The following is an 18,461-nucleotide window of genomic DNA, read 5'->3' on the forward strand; positions in this document are numbered from 1 at the left end:
AACATTATGCATTCCAATTTTTTTTCATTTTCCTTTTCCTTTTTCATTATTAAACCAGACCTAAGCGCTACCTATAGAGAGAGCACCATCAGTCTAAACCACACAAGTGACATCAATCTTAGTCTCAGAGGTTCTCATTAAAAGATTCTCTTTTCAGTCTTTTGGCACAAGGCTAGGTGTTCTCTATAAAAGGCCATCATCAGTCTAGTATATCTTTTCACTTTTCAGTCTTGCTTCATGCCCTCCCATTTGGGTACACTAAGTACCAAGACTTACAGAAGCCACTTCATGCCTTCCCATTTGGGCACGTTAAGTACCAGGACTTACAGAAGCCATTAACATTTTATTTGTTTTTCTTTTACTCTTTTTATATTCAACTTCAGTATTGCATTACCATGCTCTGTCTATTTCAATGTACATTTTTCATTTCAATCATCATATAGTCTCATCTGAATAAAATTAGACACAATTCATACAATCCAATCATTAAAATATAAGAGCATGATAATTCTACATTTAACAAGCATAAGCATCATTTTCAAATTCATAATTCGACATCTCAAGAATACTATGGACATTTCAATTCACGCAGTTCAATCAAGTCATTAAGCTATCATCCGATCTCATGCATTTATATTCCATTTACAAAACAATATATCATGCATTTCCATAAAATCAATTCTATATTAACATGTGAATGCTACCTGTACACTGAATGGAATCACCCACTTATAACATACATGGATTGGTCGATATCACTTACCTGGTCCTGTTCCATGTGTGTGTCTTGATCCTGGTTCAGTTAAAAATCCGCTCTCCTTCCTGTATCCTGAACAATTAATGCCTATTTCGAATACGGAGAAGCTAACAGGGGATTTCCCTTTTATTTTTTTCTCTCCTCTATCCGTTCTCCTCTGTCTTTTCTCTCTCCTCCCCACGTTCTTCCTCTTGTCTTCCTCTTCACTTCTCTCTCTCTTCCTTTCTCTTTTTCACTTCTTCTCTGTCTTCTTGATTCTTCTTTTGTTTCTCTTCTATTGCACGTATTTCTTTCTTTTCTTTCTTTTCTTTCTCTTTCGATACAAAATCACAAATCTCTTTCAGCACTCTATGACCTCTCTCCACGTTCTCTCCACTTCTTTTTCTCTTCTCTCTCTTCTGCTCTTCTCTCCTTCTCTTTCCTCTTAATGGTTCTGCAAATTGGGTATGGGTGTTTCTCTTTCTCTTTGTTTTCTCTTTTATTCTTCTTCAATAATTCTTTCTCTTACTTTTCTTAAACTTACACTTACACGCATAAAGGTAATAAAATATATTTTTATCCTAAGATTCTCTCTTCTTTCCATCTTAACACCTCATTTTCTAAATGTCTTACCACGTTAGGTAAAAGAGAGAGAGAGGGAGGTGTCACTTCCTCCTCTCTCTCCTCTTAATCTTTTACATGTGATGTAACATATATAATAAAGTATATTATTTATATGTATATATATTTTTAATTAAATAGTGGGCTCCTTTATGGGCTTATGGGCCCTCTCTATTATCTTACGCAGGGCTCACTTTGAGGTGCAAATATTGACACCTCTGAGTTCAGAAAATTATGCTGATCATTTCCTTGTTGTCAGTTTAGTCTAATTCCACTGTTGTGGGACCCACAAACGATATTTGACCTTGACCAGAATATCAATCATCATGCTCCTTTAATAATCTTAAAGACTGAAACATTCACACTAATAAAATAATAATATAAAAAGATGCGGGGCATCACATCCTCTCCTCAAAATAAATTCCGTCCTCGAAATTTGCGTACCTGATCAATTGAAAAGCTGGGGATATCGAGCCTTTATATCGGATTCAAGCTCCCATGAGGCTTCTTGACCCGAGTGATTGTTCCACAACACTTCCATTGATGGTACCTCCTTGTTTCTTAATTTCTTCTCTTTCCGTTGTAGTATCTCAATTGGCTTCTCTTCATAGGAAAGATCTTTCAACTCTAATGGTTCGTATTGTAACACATGAGCAGGGTTTGCTACATACTTCTTCAGCATAGATACATGAAACACATCATATATGTTGGACAAATCTGGAGGTAGGGCAAGTCTATATGCTACAGCTTCAATTCTTTCAAGAATCTCAAATGGTCCTATATATCATGGACTTGGCTTCCCCTTTTTGTTGAATCTTACCACATCCTTCATTGGTGCTATTTAGGAGAACTTTATCACCCACCTTAAATTCTTAGGGCTTCCTACAACATTTTCATAAGTCTTTTGTCTACTTTGAGCAGTCTTCATCCTCTTTTGTATTACCTTTATTTTCTCACAAGTCTGTTGTATTAGGTCTGGCCCCAATACTTGCTTCTCACCAACTTCACTCCAACATATTGGAGACCTACACTTTCTTCCATACAATGCTTCATAAGGCGTCATCCTGATAATAGACTAGTAGCTGTTGTTATAGGCAAATTGAAAACGAGTAAGTGATCAACATAATTTTCTGATCCCGGAGTTAGTAATATTTGCACCTCAGAGTTGGCCCTACGTAAGATAATAGAGCGGGCCCACAAGCCCACTATTTAATTAAATATATATACATACATTACATCACATGTAAGACAATTAAGAGGAGAGAGAGAGAGAGGGAGGAGGTGACACCTCCCACTCTCCCTCCCACCTACGTGGTTGATTTTTACAAAAGGTGGCATATATGATATATGAGGTGTTAAGAGTGAATCTTAAGATGAAAACATATTTTCCTTATTACCTTTATGCGTGTAGTTAAGAGAGTACACAGAGATAGAAAAGAGAAGTGGAGAGAACGTGGAGGGAGGTCGTTAAAGAGAGAGAGAGGTCATGGAGTGCTGAAAGAGACTTGTACTTTTATATGGAAAGAGAAAGAAATACGTGCAATATAAGAGAAACAAAAGAAGAATTAAGGAGACAGAGAAGAAGTGAAAGAGACTAGAGGAGAGAGAAGTGAAAAAGAGAAAGGAAGAGAGAGAGAGAGAAGTGAAAAGACTAAAGGAGAGAGAAGAGGAAGATAAGAGACGAAGAATGTGGGGAGGAGAGAGAAAAGAAAGAGGAGAGAATAAAAAAATAAAAAAGGGAAATCCCATGTTGGCTTCCGTGTACTCGAAAACAATCGATAATTGTTCCGAATACAGGAGAGAGCGGACTTTTAACTGAACCAGAATCAAGAGTCACATATATGGAACAGGAACAGGTAAGTGATATCGATCAACCCATATATGTTATAAATGGGTAATTCCACTTAGTAGACAGGTAACATTCACATGTTAATATAAAATTTATTTTATTTATTCACTTATACAAATTATGGAAATGCATGATATATTGTTTTGTGAATAAAATAGAAATGACAGCTTAAGGACTTGATTGAACTGCTTGAATTGAATAGCCGATAGTATTCTTGAGATGTTGAATTATAAATTTGAAATGATGCTTATGCTTGTTAAATGTAGAATTATTATGCTCTCATATTTACATGATTGGAATGATGAATTGTGTCTAGTCTTATTCAGATAAGACTAAGTGATGATTGAAATGGACATGGTATAGTAATGCAATACTGAAATTGATTATAAAGAAAGAAATAAAATGTAATGGCTTCTGTAAGTCCTGGTACTTAATGTACCCAAATGGGAGGGCATTAAGCAAGACTGAAAAGTGGAAATGTTGAGTTTGTGCCAATGGCAATCCATGAGGTGTACAAGGCCTTGTGCCTAGAAGCCACTTCGGTGGCGAAGAGAAATGTGCACCCTCTGGATTTGTTTAGGCTCATGACTATAATGCTAGATAATATAAATGAAAATAAACGGAAGGAAAATTGGAATGCATAATGTTATATGACTTTGATGTGATAATTAATGCATGATGAATTGCTTGACTTATTTACATGGTTGTCTATATTGCTTACTGAGCCACAAAGCTCACTATTGTAAATGTTGACTGGTCTTCAGATACATGACAAGGGCAACGGTACTGCCACTTGACAATGCCTTTAAAGTAGAAGATGGAAAACTTTTCTTTTCTTTTCTTTTCTTTTTCTTTTCTTTTTCTTTTTCTTTTTGTTGTAACTGATGATTGATTAGCTGGAATGTGGATGTATATGTTTTTTTTAGACTGTATGTACTTAGCTAAATGTTGTTCAAAACTCAAATGTAAACATAATAGGACTCTGGACTGTACACAGGTTGTCTGTTTTTGTTCTTGAAAATATTTAGCTTAACATATTGTTTTAGTGCTTATAAATAGGTTGGTAATGAGAGGAATTGTCACGCGCCCTAGTTGAATGTCTGTAATGTGGGCCCCACCAAGCCTGTGAAAACTGGAGTCGTGATAAAGGAGGGATAGAAGCCACTCCGGTGGTGAAGAAATAGAAGCCACTTCGGTGGTGAAGAGAAATGTGCACCTTCTGGATTTGCTGAGGCTCAAGACTATAATGTCAGATAACAAAAAAGAAAGTAAACGGAAGATGCATAATGTTATATGACTTTGATGTGATAATTGATGCATGATGCACTTGTGAGTCAAGTTGAGTTTAAAAGAGTCTAGTAGGATAGGTTTTCTATCTTATTTAGTTAGTTAGTGCTTTAGTTTCAAGAGTCCAAGTTAGTTTGTAATGGAGTCCTTGTCAAATAGGGACATCCTAAGTTGAGTCGGTGTCTGCTTTCCTAGGCTATAAATAGCCTTTCTTTGTAAGTTGGTTTCAGTTTTGGATGAATAAAAGTTATTGAGTGTTTTGAGTCAGGGTCTCCTGTGTGGGTGGACCTTGGCAGGTGTCAAAGCTCTCAAGAGTTTAATTTTCTGCATTCCGAAATATTCAAGCAGTCAAAGCATCCAATTCCAGCATTCGTACAAGCATTGCAGCAAGTTTTGAAGCATCTTCATCAAGTTCATCAATCAATCTTCGAGTCCAGCAAGTAACCATGTAAGTCAAGAGCCCCCACCCCATCCCCAGCCCTTCTCCCTTGGCTGCCACCTCTCCTCTCCCCTCCCCTTGCTGCTGCAAGCTCTACTGTCCTCTTCCCTCTTAGTCAGACCCTAGAAACCCACCCAAACCCATCGCAAGTCTCCCTTAGCCCTTCCCCTGCTCTTTTCCCTCCACTCTAATCTTTCCCCTAGAATCCCTAAGCAGCTTCTTCTTCGTCGTCCCCATGTTTTCAGTCCTAACCCTAATAGGAAAACCACATTCCCTGCCCCAATTGAAACCTTTTCCCTTCGTTTTTTGGTCGTCTTGAAGCCTAGAACACAGCCCTAATCTTATTTTCCCCAAATCAGCCATATTTCTGAAGTTTAACAAAAACCTGCTCTTCATCTTCTACCCTCGTTTGCAGAAATTTGAGTTCGATTGAAGTTTTATCAATTGGACTTTTTTTTTTGGGTAGTAAATTGGACTTGATTCTAGTTGAAAGAATATCAACTGTGACAATAATTCTGATCTGAAATTTCAGCAACCCTAGACCATTCCCTCATCCTAACCAAAACCCTAATCATAGTCCTAGTTGCCTTAGGATTCAAATTTCTAAGTCTGAAATTCTAGTTGCAAAGGATTCAGATCTGGAATTTTGTTTCAGCAGGCTCTATACCCACCTTAAAACCCTGAAACCCTTCTATCATTGCTGGAAACTCCTGGCTAAACCCTAAGTCTAGGGAATTAACCAATCTACCCTTTAGCCCTAGACCTGGTTTTCATCCCATTAGTACATATAACCCATCGATATGGTCTAGAATTTTTATATTCCAAAGCTGTCTTAACTGGATTGATCTATGATAATACAGCAACAAATGAATGTCATTCTTTATGCAAATAACTTTGCTAATGTTGTCATAGTTTAATTTGCCATGGCATGTATGGAGGACTCCACATCCTTGTGCTGATGAGCAGATACATTTGTACATGCCATAATGCAGTTGTTATTTTTCGATTTGTGCTAATTGTGTTTTGGCTCTATGCATTTGAATGCAACAAGATTTTCTTCTTGTATTTGGGCTATCCATGATCCTTCCTTATTACAACCCCCTTCCCCCAACCGAAAAATAGATAATGGAAGAAACATAGTATTTGTAATCTTGAATTGCACTATATAGGTTTTTCTTGTTCTTACTGACACTTGGTGAGTATAATAAGATTGATAGGAATCCATAATTCCTTTACTCTTGAATTATAGTCCAATGAATCATAATTTAAAATTTTAACTATAAGATATTTTTCAGCTTTTTCCTTACATTTGTGGAATCTTGGCTTCCATCTCAATTTGACCAGGTTGCTAGTGTTTTGAATATTTTGGATTGCGAGCTGGTGGAGAATGTGGGAGATTATATCCTAAGGTGGGCACAAGTAGTTTGTTTACAGATTGTTTGACATTGCAGTTGCAGTTTATTTTTTAAGATAGTACTTGGACCTTTATTCTTTTATGAAGGTAATATTTGGACCATATGTGTATCCATCTATCTCTTCTCCAAAGGGAGATTTTATAATCAAAAGCTTTGGCCATTACATCCCAGATATGTTGAATATTTATGGAGCAGGTTGATATGAGTCTTACAAGATTTACTTTGCTCTGGTGATGAACAATGGGGAGTTTAACTTTGCATTGAACAGGCTCACATTTAGTTGCTTTTACTGTCTCTGATTTGTCACAATATGTACAATATAAAATGCCTTAAATGTGTCTTGAGTGTTTTATTCATTATAATAAACATGGAATCCGATTGAGAATCATATGAGGTGGTTGGCCTCCCCCCCACCCCAAAAAGGAAGGGGGGGGGGGGAAACCAACCCGACCCCATCCCACCCAAAGAAGAAAACCACAAATCCTGCCATGAGAATGTTCTTTTTACAAAAGTGTTACTTCTCGATCCCATGCTGTAAGAGCAGTCTTGTGAAAGAGAAATAGCATATGGTAAACTGTTACAGATGGAGATAGGTCTAGTAGAAATTACCCGGATGAGTATGTTATTCGGCATGCTACCATATCTCATGTATGAGTAAAGTGGGGCAGAACTTCCCCCCCCCCCCCCCCCCCCCCCCCCCCCCCAAAAAAAAAAAAAAAAAAAAAAGTGGGGCAGAAGTTCAAGAATCCTTAAGAAAGACAAGGGCAAAGACACCAGACCCAGGTGAGGTTCCAATAGAAGTGAGGAAAACCTTGAGAGATCATGGGATCTTTCGGTTAAGCAATCTGTCAAATGGGATGTTGAATGTAAGGAAGATGCCAAATGAACGGAGGATGTTAAGATGGATGTAGAGAAATAAAGTACAGAATGATAGTTCTAGAACTGACTTGGAAGTTGTCCTGATCATTGTCAATCTCCTACAGAAGCTATGAGTAGCAGAGAAGAGGATGTTAAGATGGATGTACAGAAAATAAATTACTGGATGATAGTATTAGAGCTGACCTGGAAGTTGTCCTGATCATTGACAAGCTCTGAGAGAATGAGTTTCAATGAAGTCTCTGGACACCCAATAAGGGAAAGTGATATGATTTAAATTGGAGCCAAAAGGAAAAAGCAAGAGGGGCACCTAAGATTTCCATAAAAGAAGTTGTGAAGAGAGACATGCACTGTCAAGGTCAATAATGACCTTGGATAGAGTGTTTTATCACAAGGGTGCATGTTGCATACTCTATTTTCCTGAGATTCTCCCAACATTCTGTGCTGTGCCTCTTTCCTCTTACTTTCATCCTTTGTTTTTCATTTCACATCATTGCCATCCTTCTTTTCCCGTTGTTTCATCCCTTTTCTGTCATTTAGATCTTATTTTTCACTATCTTGTTTTGTTGGATCCATGCAGCTCCCTATGAAATGGCTGGTCTTGTAGCTGTTTACCAATTTTTACTTAACTTTTTTCCTACTCGAGTCTAAATTTCAAGGCTTTTACACACAATAAATTAATGCATTAGATATTTTGCTTACAGGGACTGTTCTTATATATGTCTACTGATGTCTAAGTCTAAGCTGATCAAATTTGTTTGCAGTTGTCAGACATTTGAAGGTGGTATTTCTGGAGAGCCTGGTTCTGAAGCTCATGGTGGGTATGTTTCATCTCTCTTTAGAGGTGCCTGACTTCAAAAGTATCTGATTTTTCATTTCTCTGCTTTTCTGATTAGAACTTCTTAATATTATTCTTTGTATGATTTGGCAGGAATTATCTGTTTTTTAAAATAATGATAAAAAAGGCTGGTATTGGGTTCCCTCCACCCATGGTGAACGGAATCCATTATCCCATTCTTAGCGGGGAAGGAGGCTTTTGGAACATGATAAAACCCTCTGGGGATTTGTGAACTGTCCTCTTAGGGTGGAGGGGAACCTGGTCCCCAAAAAAAACAGGAAATTTGTTGATTTTTCTGTGACTAGTTGGGTCTTTATCTCTATATTCCGTCAATTTTTGTGTTTCCGTCTTCTGCTTTTGTATCTTTATTTTCTTTTGGGGTATATCTCACAAACATGAACATTTATTGAAAATAGGTACACCTTTTGTGGCTTGGCAGCAATGATTTTGATCAATGAATCTAACCGGTTGGACTTGCTCAGTCTAATTGTAAGGGAACTCTTACATGTGCTTTTTTTAATTCTGTTTTAGTGGTCATTTGAGTGCAAACCTGCCTCTTATCATACTGAAATTACTACTGAGAGATATGATGGAAAAATTTGTCTGGTTCTGAGTTAAATTAGATATATTTCAATCTAGTCAAATTTGGCAAGCTTGGCTGGGTCCTTCTGATATTTATGGCTCTTAAAATTAAATCAGCATCAAGAGTTGAGGCTTTGTTTGATAACTGTCATAATTTATGCATGATTTGAGGAAAAGAAGGAAGATTTATTTGTTTATTTTTGTGAAAAGAAAAGGAAAGATTATGCATATCAGGAGCTTGCCTACAGGGGAAGCTAAAATAATAGATCATTTTATGCCCTGAATTAAATTTCTCTTTCAATGGATTCTGGGTTCATAAATGCAGTCTTCTATTCTGAATTTTTACTGGAACAGAACTGGGTAGCATTCCGTCAGGGAGTGGAACTGGATGCTGAATAATGTATCATTTAGAGAGAGAGAGAGAGAGAACTGGGTGCTGAATAATATATCATTTTATGCGCTGAATTAAATTTCTCTTACAATGGATGCAATGCTGTCTTCTATTCTGAATTTTTAGAGTTATTCTGAAACAGAACTGGGTAGCATTCCGTCAGGGAGTGGAATGTGGATTTCAGGGGAGAGTGAATAAACTGGTTGATGGGTGCTACTCCTTTTGGCAGGTAATGTTTTTCGGTATTGTCTGATTTCCTTTAGTTCTCTGTTGAACATGTCCTAATCTCTGTTGTGGCGGGTGGGTGCGGTGAATCAATAGGGTGGAGTTTTTGCATTAATACGAAGGCTACATTCAATCATTGATCAACAATTGAGGTCGTCAGAAGTTCAAGAAAACCAAGCCTCGGGGGACGTAAGAACTGCAGCATCCTCTACTTTATCCGAGCAGGAATGCTGTTTGGAACTGACTTCATCTGATGATGATGAGGCTTCCCGTTTTGTAGATGGAGGTAGTTGTAATTCCATGTGTCTTCAGTTAGTCTTTTATGTCTGAATGTTGCTCCAAAATTTCTCATGATCTTCTGTTCCTTTTCTGCAATCACCTGGAGTTCTCATTGGCATTTTTTGTGGTTCCCATGCCTTAAATTTCTGATGTAGAAGTTTCCGATGTTGGACACTACTTTGTCAAGGGGCGTGCCAAATTGGAGCCTCTTTTTCACAGCATTGCACTTCAGCAATATTTACTCCTTTGTTCTCAGGTACATTTTCTGATGGAAAATTTGGGTTGGTCGGTTGTCAATTTTTAGGGACATTTTTGGATGTCCGTGGGTTAACTTATTGGTCAATTGATTTAGTCAAGGAATCTTAATTTTAAAGTACTCTGTGACCAAATTAACTTTAATTTCTAATTTTGAGTTCTAATTTTAGTGCACATTGTATAAAGTATAAACCTTCTGGTTTTGAGGTCTTTTTATTTTTACAGTCCAGTCTGTGGGGTGTGGTTCATCTTTCTTTTTTTTTTTTTTGGTAAAGGGTGTGGTTCATCTCTTAAGATTTCTTTCTAGGAGGTTTGCCAAATTAGGCAACCTTGTAACTCCATAATCCATTACATTCTTTTCGATGGGAAATGCAGTTAATGAATAGCTTTTCTTTTTCGTCCAGTGAACTGGTCATCTATATTGGATGAGAGATTTTTCCATACTATTGTTCCAGTGGTTTGGTTCATCCAATTTTCTTCAGAGACGTATCTCTAATAATCTTTATTTTTACATGCAGGTACAGGAAGGAGGGTTCAGGGACAAACCTGGGAAGCATAGGGATTATTATCACACTTGCTATTGTCTTAGTGGTCTCTCAGTGTGTCAGTATAGTTGGTCTGAGCGTGCTGATTCTTCACCATCGCCAAGAGCAGTGTTTGGTCCATACTCCAACTTGTTGGAGCCCATCCATCCTCTCTATAACGTTGTTTTAAGTAAGTACGAGGAAGCGCATGATTTCTTCTTTGGGTCCTGAGCTAGTAGTGAGGATCATCTTTTGGAGCTCGCTCCAAAAAAGGTCATTCAGCTTGTGGTTCCATAGTGTTATTGGAACATGAATTATCAATTATTGATTACATGCCTGATTATGAGGGGAATTGAAAAGGGCCGTTGAGGAAGCTTGAAGATTAGAGTTTGATGGAGTTGGTAAACTAATTATTTGCTCTCTCTCTCTCTCTCCCCCCCTGCCCTGCCCCTCACTGTGAATTCAAACAGCAATTATGGTATTTGTTGTGCCTAATGGAACTTATTATAGTGTATGGGCGTTAATTTGAGTTTATCAAGTATGAGATAAATTAAAGGGTTCAACTCATTTTGATCTATCAACGTTGAAGTTTTTGTTACATTGGTCAAGTGAACACCGTGCGAAGGTTACCTCCCGGAAGAGTGAGTAGTCAAGGACAACTACGAAAGCGTTTGCCTAATGAGGCTCTTGAGCAACGAAAACCGCTATGAGTGTGAAGTTTAGAATCTAGAAGTCTAACACCAAAACTTGTAATTACCCTTTAAATAAAATAAAAAAAAACCAAAAACTAAACTTGTATATTGGTTTTTCTTACTATATACATGTTCACGGGTTCAAAAATTACCATATTTGAGGGTAATATGATCATATTAAAATTATTTTACAGTCATAAGTAATGGGGTTAAAAATGGAGGGGGTATTTGCAAGGTTTTTTTATTTTAGAAGGGTGCACCTTGTTTTCCTTGAAAATGGAAAGGATTCATGTAAAAAATTCTTGAAAATAAAAAGTTCAAACGTTACTATATTTGAGGGTAATACGGTCAATATTAAAATTATTTAACAATCCTAAGTAATAGGTTAACTGTGGAGGGGATATTTGCAAGGTTTTGATTTTAAAGGGGGTGCGGATTGTTTTTCATGAAAATGGAGGGGCTCATAAAAAGCTCTATTTTCAATGGAAATCAAAACTGAACCGGGAGATGAACCAAGAATCAGAGTCGAGACATTTCTCTGTTGTTACGATTCAATTCGAGCGGGTTCTGGTTCCATTTTGGACCTCATTTTCTGACGAACCGTCCTTAGGAACAATGACCAGTCATCAACTCCATGCGTACGGTTCAGATCAATGTCCGGGTTCGAAGATCGACGGTTACTATTCCATTAACTTTCAATAATAAAACGCTATTTCGTTGGTCTTCTTTTCTTACAAAAGCAAAGCATAGTTTGATGCAAGCACGAAGATAGTGATCCATCGATATTGCATTTTGCGAATCCTTCGTTACTGCGATTCTTGCCTTGCAACAAAGGTGAATTCGGCATTTGCCTTGCAATTTATGCTTTTCATCGTCTAGGGATTAGAAAATGCAGTCCACTATCTGCTGGATTGATCTGTAAACTAGGGTTTTCGTAATCAACAATCTGCTTTTTCAACTAGTGGATCGAAGGTTTATGGTCTGAAATTTCTTCAGTTCTCTGTGTTTCAAAAGGCATTTCTCTTTTTCTAGTTCTCTTCAGCGTATCGGGTTTGTTGTGTGTATTTTGTATTGATGCTTAATTTGGTGTTTCTGTGAGGAAATTTGATATGGAAACTGAATGGGAGAATCAGGATTTCATTACTCGCCCAGGATGAAGAAAATGTTTGAAAACGTATAATTTCGGAGTGATGGGAGGACTGAGAAATTAACTTCCAAATATAGGAAATTATCGTATTCTTTTTATTAGGGGATATTTCAATGTATTAGCTTACATTTTTGTTGTCTGCGACCTACTTTTTATGCTACTTTGATGGTTTAATTGTTGTCTGCGACCTACTTTTTATGCTACTTTGATGGTTTAATTGTTGTTCTGCTTCCGTTGGATTCCTCGAAATCAGTTTGTTTTGCGATTGCTTTATAAATGGCTGAAGCGAAAGCTGGAATGAGGAAACCAGTGTTCACCAAGATTGATCAACTTCGGCCAGGAACCAGTGGGCACACTCTTACTGTGAAGGTCGTGAGCTCGAAGATGGTGTTGCAGAGGGGCCGCCCTGATGGACCTCAAGTACGTCAGATGCGCATATCTGAATGTTTGGTCGGAGATGAGACTGGCATAATTGTTTTTACAGCCAGGAATGAACAAGGTAATGTTTCCGCTTTACTGGATGGTTCATATCCTGTTGTGTTATAATTCTGATCTGGAATGTCTTAGTTGGTTTCATGTAAAAGGCAGAGTAGGGAATATGGAAAAGAAAAAAGAAGGAAATAATTGTTCCATCGGAATTTGTCAGAATAATTCATACCTGCTACTTTGTTAACTCTTGTACCATTTACATGGTTCTGCTGCTATGGATTATCATATTTCTCTTCATGCATTATGGATTTCTTTTCTGTTGCAGTTAGTTGAATTTTTTGCTATTTAGTTGGTGGTGGTACCACCTTTTCACTCGCTCATTTCTCTCTACTGATGTTTATGCTTCTCAATGATTTTCAATTTTCTATTTTATGGTGTATATTGTTCTGATAGTTTGGCATCTTAGTGGTTATCCGTACTTAACTGTCTCTAGTTGTTACCTACTTTATGATCTGACTGGGAGGCAAGGATCCACTAGCCAACCCCATTAGTTGGGATAAGGCTTATTGTTATTAGCTACTTTACATGCGTGTCTTTTGATATCATATTCCAAGTTTTAGCGCTTATTTTGATTCCTGAATTCATTATTAGCTGGAGTTCTAGGTAGAATTGTATATCCTTTTCGGTTTGAAGTTTTACTATCCTCGGCATTCTTGATGAATTGCATATCTGCGGTTCTAGCTGGAAGGTTTCCCTCCTTTTCTCTTTTCTCTCTTTTTTTTTTTTTTTTTTGGGTTCCCCCCATTTTAATAATTGATGTTTTATTTGGGCATATTCTGCTGTTTTGTGCACACGATGGTCTCTTGATGTAATTTAAAGAAAGAACAGAAGAGGTGCAAGCAAGCCTACCCATCAGGCACCCAAATTTGGACCCTTGTTATTGAGCTTGATCCAGTTAATGGCTCAGACTTAGGCCCGTTAGTATTCCCTTCAGCCAGCACTTTAAGAATTCCATGTGCAAGGAATCTATTTGCTAGCTTCCATTTTGTTTTTTAGTTACTCCAAATAATTAGGTTCTCTTTTGGTTATTTGGGGGCAACATATCCGTTTCTGTTTAAGATCCTTCTTTTTCAGTTGTTCAATATAAAAAGAATCCATTTCAAAAATTTGGAAACCTTAGTTTCCACATTGCCCCTTGGCTTTCCGCAAAGGTTGCACCACATTTTTATTTCCTGCAAGGGATGATAGAGTCCCACTTTCTGAATTGAAGCCTTTGTCGCTGTGAGAAAATTGTGTTGGTGAGGTTTCTTCTGACAAATCATGAGATGCCACAGGATTAGTGAGTCTTGCCTAAGCCATAGGTGAGACTGTAAGAGGACTTGGTCATTGCCTGTTATCCTTCTGTACTATCTATTCCTTATTTTACCGCAACACTCTGAATGCAAATTCTATCTGATAAATGTATGAAGCAAGGTGTAAATTGCCCTTTGGAACCTTCATTCCATCTGAATATCAGTATTCTTTAATGTTTCGATCTACTTCTAAAGTTCTAAGTTTCCAAATCTATCTCAGTTCCTATTTTAACATCTATGGTGTTATGCCCACATCGAACCATCTGCTATCAATTACTTAGTACCCTACTATAAATCTTGGTTTTATTCATATCCATATGGGGGAACTCCCATTGTGGCAAGTTATTTCTGTCTTTCTGTCGTATCTCCTATGTTTATCTAACTTCAGTTTGATCTGTTTATTCTTTAATGTTTCAATCTACTTCTAAGTTACCAAATCTGTCTCGGTTCCTATTTTAACATCTGTGGTGTTATGCCCACATCAGACCATCTGCTGTGTTATGCCCACATCTGACCATCTGCTATCAATTAGTTAGTACCTACTATAAATCTTGGTTTTATTCATATCCATATGGGGGAACTGCCACTGTAGCAAGTTATTTCTGTCTTACTGTCATATTTCCTATGTTTATCTAACTTCAGTTTGATCTGTCCAATGGATTGTTTGAGTTGTTGCTAAATCTGTTCTGCCTCCAACAGCCATTTATGCAACCTTTCGATAAAGTACTAAATTTTAGGGTATAGTAGTAAATTGGAAAACATAATTAGTTAGAGTATCTTCTTTTTCGGGCTTCATTTGCTTCTGGCAATAAATGGGTCAATTGATGTGAATTGCAATTACTCTTGTCTACTACCTGAAGATCAAATATAACTACATATAAATGAACCTTCGACCAAATTCTGTACAAATTAATAGTTTGGCCTAATTTAAATCAATTGGATTAGGTTAGGTTAGATTTGGCCATGTGGCTAGGATAGGTGGGTATTTTCTCCTGGTAGCCATGGATAAAATCAAAGATTACATGATATTTTTGCTTGTGCAGCAACTAATATAAATGGTTTACCTTAATTTTTCCCCCAAAAAAAAACACTTATTACCTAATGTTGGGTCTAGGTATTTGGGATCTTATTGATCATGTTCATTAGCAATTTATTATTGTTTGCTTGGAACATTTGGACACGCAAACATGGTAAAACATATTGCCGAATTTTGGTCATTTCAACAAGTAACGAATTGTTTGGGGGGACTGAAACCGAAACCGACAATGTTTCGGCGAGGTATCGGTGATATCTCGCCAAAAATACCGAACAGGCAAAATCCGGTGAAACTTCTCTGGATATCTGTTTCAGCCTTTCTTTCATTCAAACCTCCGTCGCCTGAAATCTGCAGGAAGAAATACCGATAAATATTGCCAAAAATCTGGTTTTTCAGAGGGTTTTTGGAAATAAATGACTCTAGCGTTCGGTGTTTGTAGAGTATGGTGGTGATACAATGCTGTGAGCATGTAACATACCTGAACGCCATTATATATTGTCGGAACTCTGCAACTCAAATCACTCTGGTTTCAGAGGGTTCTTCGCAATGATCAAATTTTATATTGATAATGTTTCAGATGGCGCTGCTGCCAAGCACCGGTGGACAAGTTGCCTTAATTCCCCAACCATCTACGGCAGCAGCGCCATCATCAAATCCAGGAGACCTGAACTAGCAAAATTCTCCAACTCTTAGGTGGAGCAAAGCTCAATTGGCACTGGCGTCTCATCATCAACCCTAACCCCAACATCTGGTGCCTCCTCCTCATCAGTAGGAACATTTGCCGCCTCTTCCCTGGTAGAAGGACCGTCAGTCTCCTGCAATCGAAATCCAGGGAGTGTATCAAAAGAATACCAAGCTTTCCTCACTTCCGACCTAAATACCCTTAAATATCAGCGAAAATTTGCAAGTTTGCAAGGTTTGCCAAGGTGTGAACCAGTATCGCACTTTGCACACAAACCCAATTTTGTTGATTGACTGGTTGTCTTTATCACTGTCTTAGTTACTGTGTAGAACTCCATATCCAAGACGGATTTACTCATCTGTGAATAGTTGTAAGTACATGCACATAAAAATATCTGCCTATTTATTATCTGAAGGAGCTGAGATGGCATGAATCATCATTCTGATACTTCTTTTTTATTATTATATCATGTATGTTGTGTCTTATCAACAAGATGTGTTTATTCCAGTGGACTTGATGAAACCTGATACAACTGTAATCCTACGGAATGCAAAAATCGACATGTTCAAGGGATCAATGAGGCTTGCTGTAGACAAGTGGGGCCGTGTTGAAGTGACTGAACCTGCAAGCTTCAGTGTGAAGGAAGATAACAACCTGTCACTCGTGGAATATGAACTGGTTAATGTTGTTGAAGGGTGAGGAGCATACCTGTTGCTCCCTTCCAGGAAGCAAGTGAAGTAAGAAGTGAATTTTGTGTTGAGTTCATCAATATGTTGTTTTTTCTGGCATCTGGCTCTTGTTGCTTGGATGAATTCACTTCTAGGAAATCTTGAATCCACTACTACTAGTTGAAGGGAGTCTGGTCATACCTTAGCAGCAGCAGAAGGCAACCTGTGGAACCTTGAGGAAGACACCAATACACATGCACCCGGTCAATGATAAGTTAACTGCACAGAGCAGACGTCTTGGGGGTACTACTTTCATATTCGGACCATAATTATCTTAGTAATGAGATTATATATATATATGAATGTTTGAAAAAAATGTACTTCCATTTTCATGGTCTATCATGGATCTTGACTGCCTGTTTTGCCAAGAATTTGGTGTTTTGATGTTTTTTTTTTTTTTGGGGACAAGAGTTTCTGATCATTCTGTCAATTTGGTGAATAATTGTGCTATGACATCAATCATGCAGATCCATAGGTCTGGTTTACTGGCTGGATTTACATGTAGTTGTGATGGCTGGCGTTGGTGTTGTGCTTTACAAGATATGCCTCTATGTGTTCCTCTCACCAGCGATTTTCAGCCTTGAGTTTTCATGTCACTCTGCAGGGAGACTTCGTCTCTGGAAGCGGCTAGAATATGAATTTTAGGAAAAACATGTATTGCTAACAGAACTGGAGGAGTTACAGGACCATAGTGGACTGCTTGCAAAGCTGAAAATGGATGGATGGGGAAAATTCTGCAATTGGGTAACAGAAGCAGGTGCCATGGTAATTCTATCATTCTTTTTCTGGGATTACTGTCTTGAGAATGATTTATTAAGGGCTACTGGCGATTTGGTTTACACTGGGTGAGCGTAACCGTTCAGAACGTGTTAACCCATCAATGCACTAAGACTCAAAAACCGTACAGCTTCTGATTGATTGAATCGGGAATAGCTTTCCCCTTAGTCCAGGCCGTGGTCCTTTTTTTGTTTGTTTTTGGGTAGAAAGGTCGTGATACATTCAGTCAGGGTAAGAACTTGGATCAGTTCTGAGAGGGAAGGGAACTGTCATGTGTAATTTAATGTAAAAACAACTCTTGCAATAGCGTGAGCTTAAGCATTTTTTCAACAAGCAACACAACAGAGATAACCAAAAGACTAGAATCAATTCAGCTTGTGATTTGAGTCAGATCGGTCCTTTTTGCAGTTGCACTACATGGATGGAGGGAGCTGAGTGAGAACACATGGAAAAAGCTCTAGTTCTCCTTATCTTTTTCATAATCTTTTTTGGCGCAACTCCCTCAATTCATTGGCCAGTCTTTCATTCTTAATGATCCGAAAGCCTTCCTCGTGTAATCCTGAACGAAGACTATCACACCAGCTGTGATTACACTCACATCCAATGCCATGGTAGGAAGGAGTGAACGCCATAGATGATGCCAAGAGAGAACCTTTTGTTAGCAGCCCATGAGTTCATGCATAGGGGGGAAGCTGGTTGTCTGATAGCTTCACGGATTAACAGGGCCTTCCATTGGTTTGTCTTCACTTCATGAATGGACCAATGAACTTCTCATGAAAGACGAAATGTTTGCCCCTAAACATCTCTACTTTTCATCAAGTTGGTGTTATTATTAGTCTCCTCTAGTCTAAAACTGTGTGATTAGTAAGTAATCTGAAATTCCAACCTGTTTCTGTCTTACTATAAGCTTCACTTCTCAATGGTATTGGTTGCCTTTTACCTTCTCATTTTCCAACTTGATATGGACATCCACTTTCTCCTCTGACCCCAGCAATGGTTGCACAAGAAAGTAAGCAGAGTTGGGAAAAATAAACTGAAAGGAGGTGGGATTTTATGCCTTATTGGTTGTTTCCCTATCAAAGAAAGCCTCATTGACATATATCTTTTCTTCTCCTTTTAAAGACAAGGACAGTCAGACAACTCACATTGTAAATTGTTGACTTATTGTGTAAATCAAGATAAAAGTGAAACCACATCTCTTTCTTTATTGTCTGTAGAGTTAAAGATTTCACAGCCTGAGCATGAGAATGGTTATTTCCCCTTTGAAAAGAATAAAAAAAAAAAGGCATGACCATGAACGT

The 18,461-nt window shown here is 37.9% G+C and overlaps 2 protein-coding genes across 3 annotated transcripts in view; both read left to right on the plus strand.

Moving 5' to 3' along the window:
• ERA1 (Prenyltransferase family protein) overlaps positions 1–11,213 on the plus strand; it is a 32,433-nt gene extending 21,220 nt beyond the window's left edge. The window contains exons 8-14 of one of the 2 annotated variants that reach the window (XM_089148766.1): positions 6,277–6,341; positions 7,988–8,044; positions 8,478–8,550; positions 9,177–9,263; positions 9,356–9,545; positions 9,697–9,794; positions 10,312–11,213. In XM_089148766.1, coding sequence (XP_089004892.1) covers positions 6,277–6,341; positions 7,988–8,044; positions 8,478–8,550; positions 9,177–9,263; positions 9,356–9,545; positions 9,697–9,794; positions 10,312–10,548 — 807 coding nt within the window. In that variant the 3' untranslated portion in view covers positions 10,549–11,213. Of the gene's footprint in view, positions 1–6,276; positions 6,342–7,987; positions 8,045–8,477; positions 8,551–9,176; positions 9,264–9,355; positions 9,546–9,693; positions 9,795–10,311 lie in introns of both variants that reach the window. The other variant, XM_089148767.1, reaches the window with a different exon arrangement.
• Positions 11,214–11,754: 541 nt separating this feature from the next.
• On the plus strand, positions 11,755–16,489 carry LOC149020586 (uncharacterized protein At4g28440-like). Its single transcript, XM_089148768.1, has 3 exons — positions 11,755–11,843; positions 12,410–12,655; positions 16,164–16,489. Exons 2-3 carry the CDS (start codon positions 12,433–12,435, stop codon positions 16,352–16,354), a joined length of 414 nt encoding a protein of 137 aa, XP_089004894.1. The 5' UTR covers positions 11,755–11,843; positions 12,410–12,432; the 3' UTR covers positions 16,355–16,489.
• Positions 16,490–18,461: the final 1,972 nt, after the last annotated feature.

The sequence above is a fragment of the Hakea prostrata genome, chromosome 3 (assembly GCF_041222555.1).
Source record: "Hakea prostrata isolate BN-2017 chromosome 3, UWA_Hpros_2, whole genome shotgun sequence".
NCBI classification, from domain to species: Eukaryota; Viridiplantae; Streptophyta; class Magnoliopsida; order Proteales; family Proteaceae; genus Hakea; species Hakea prostrata.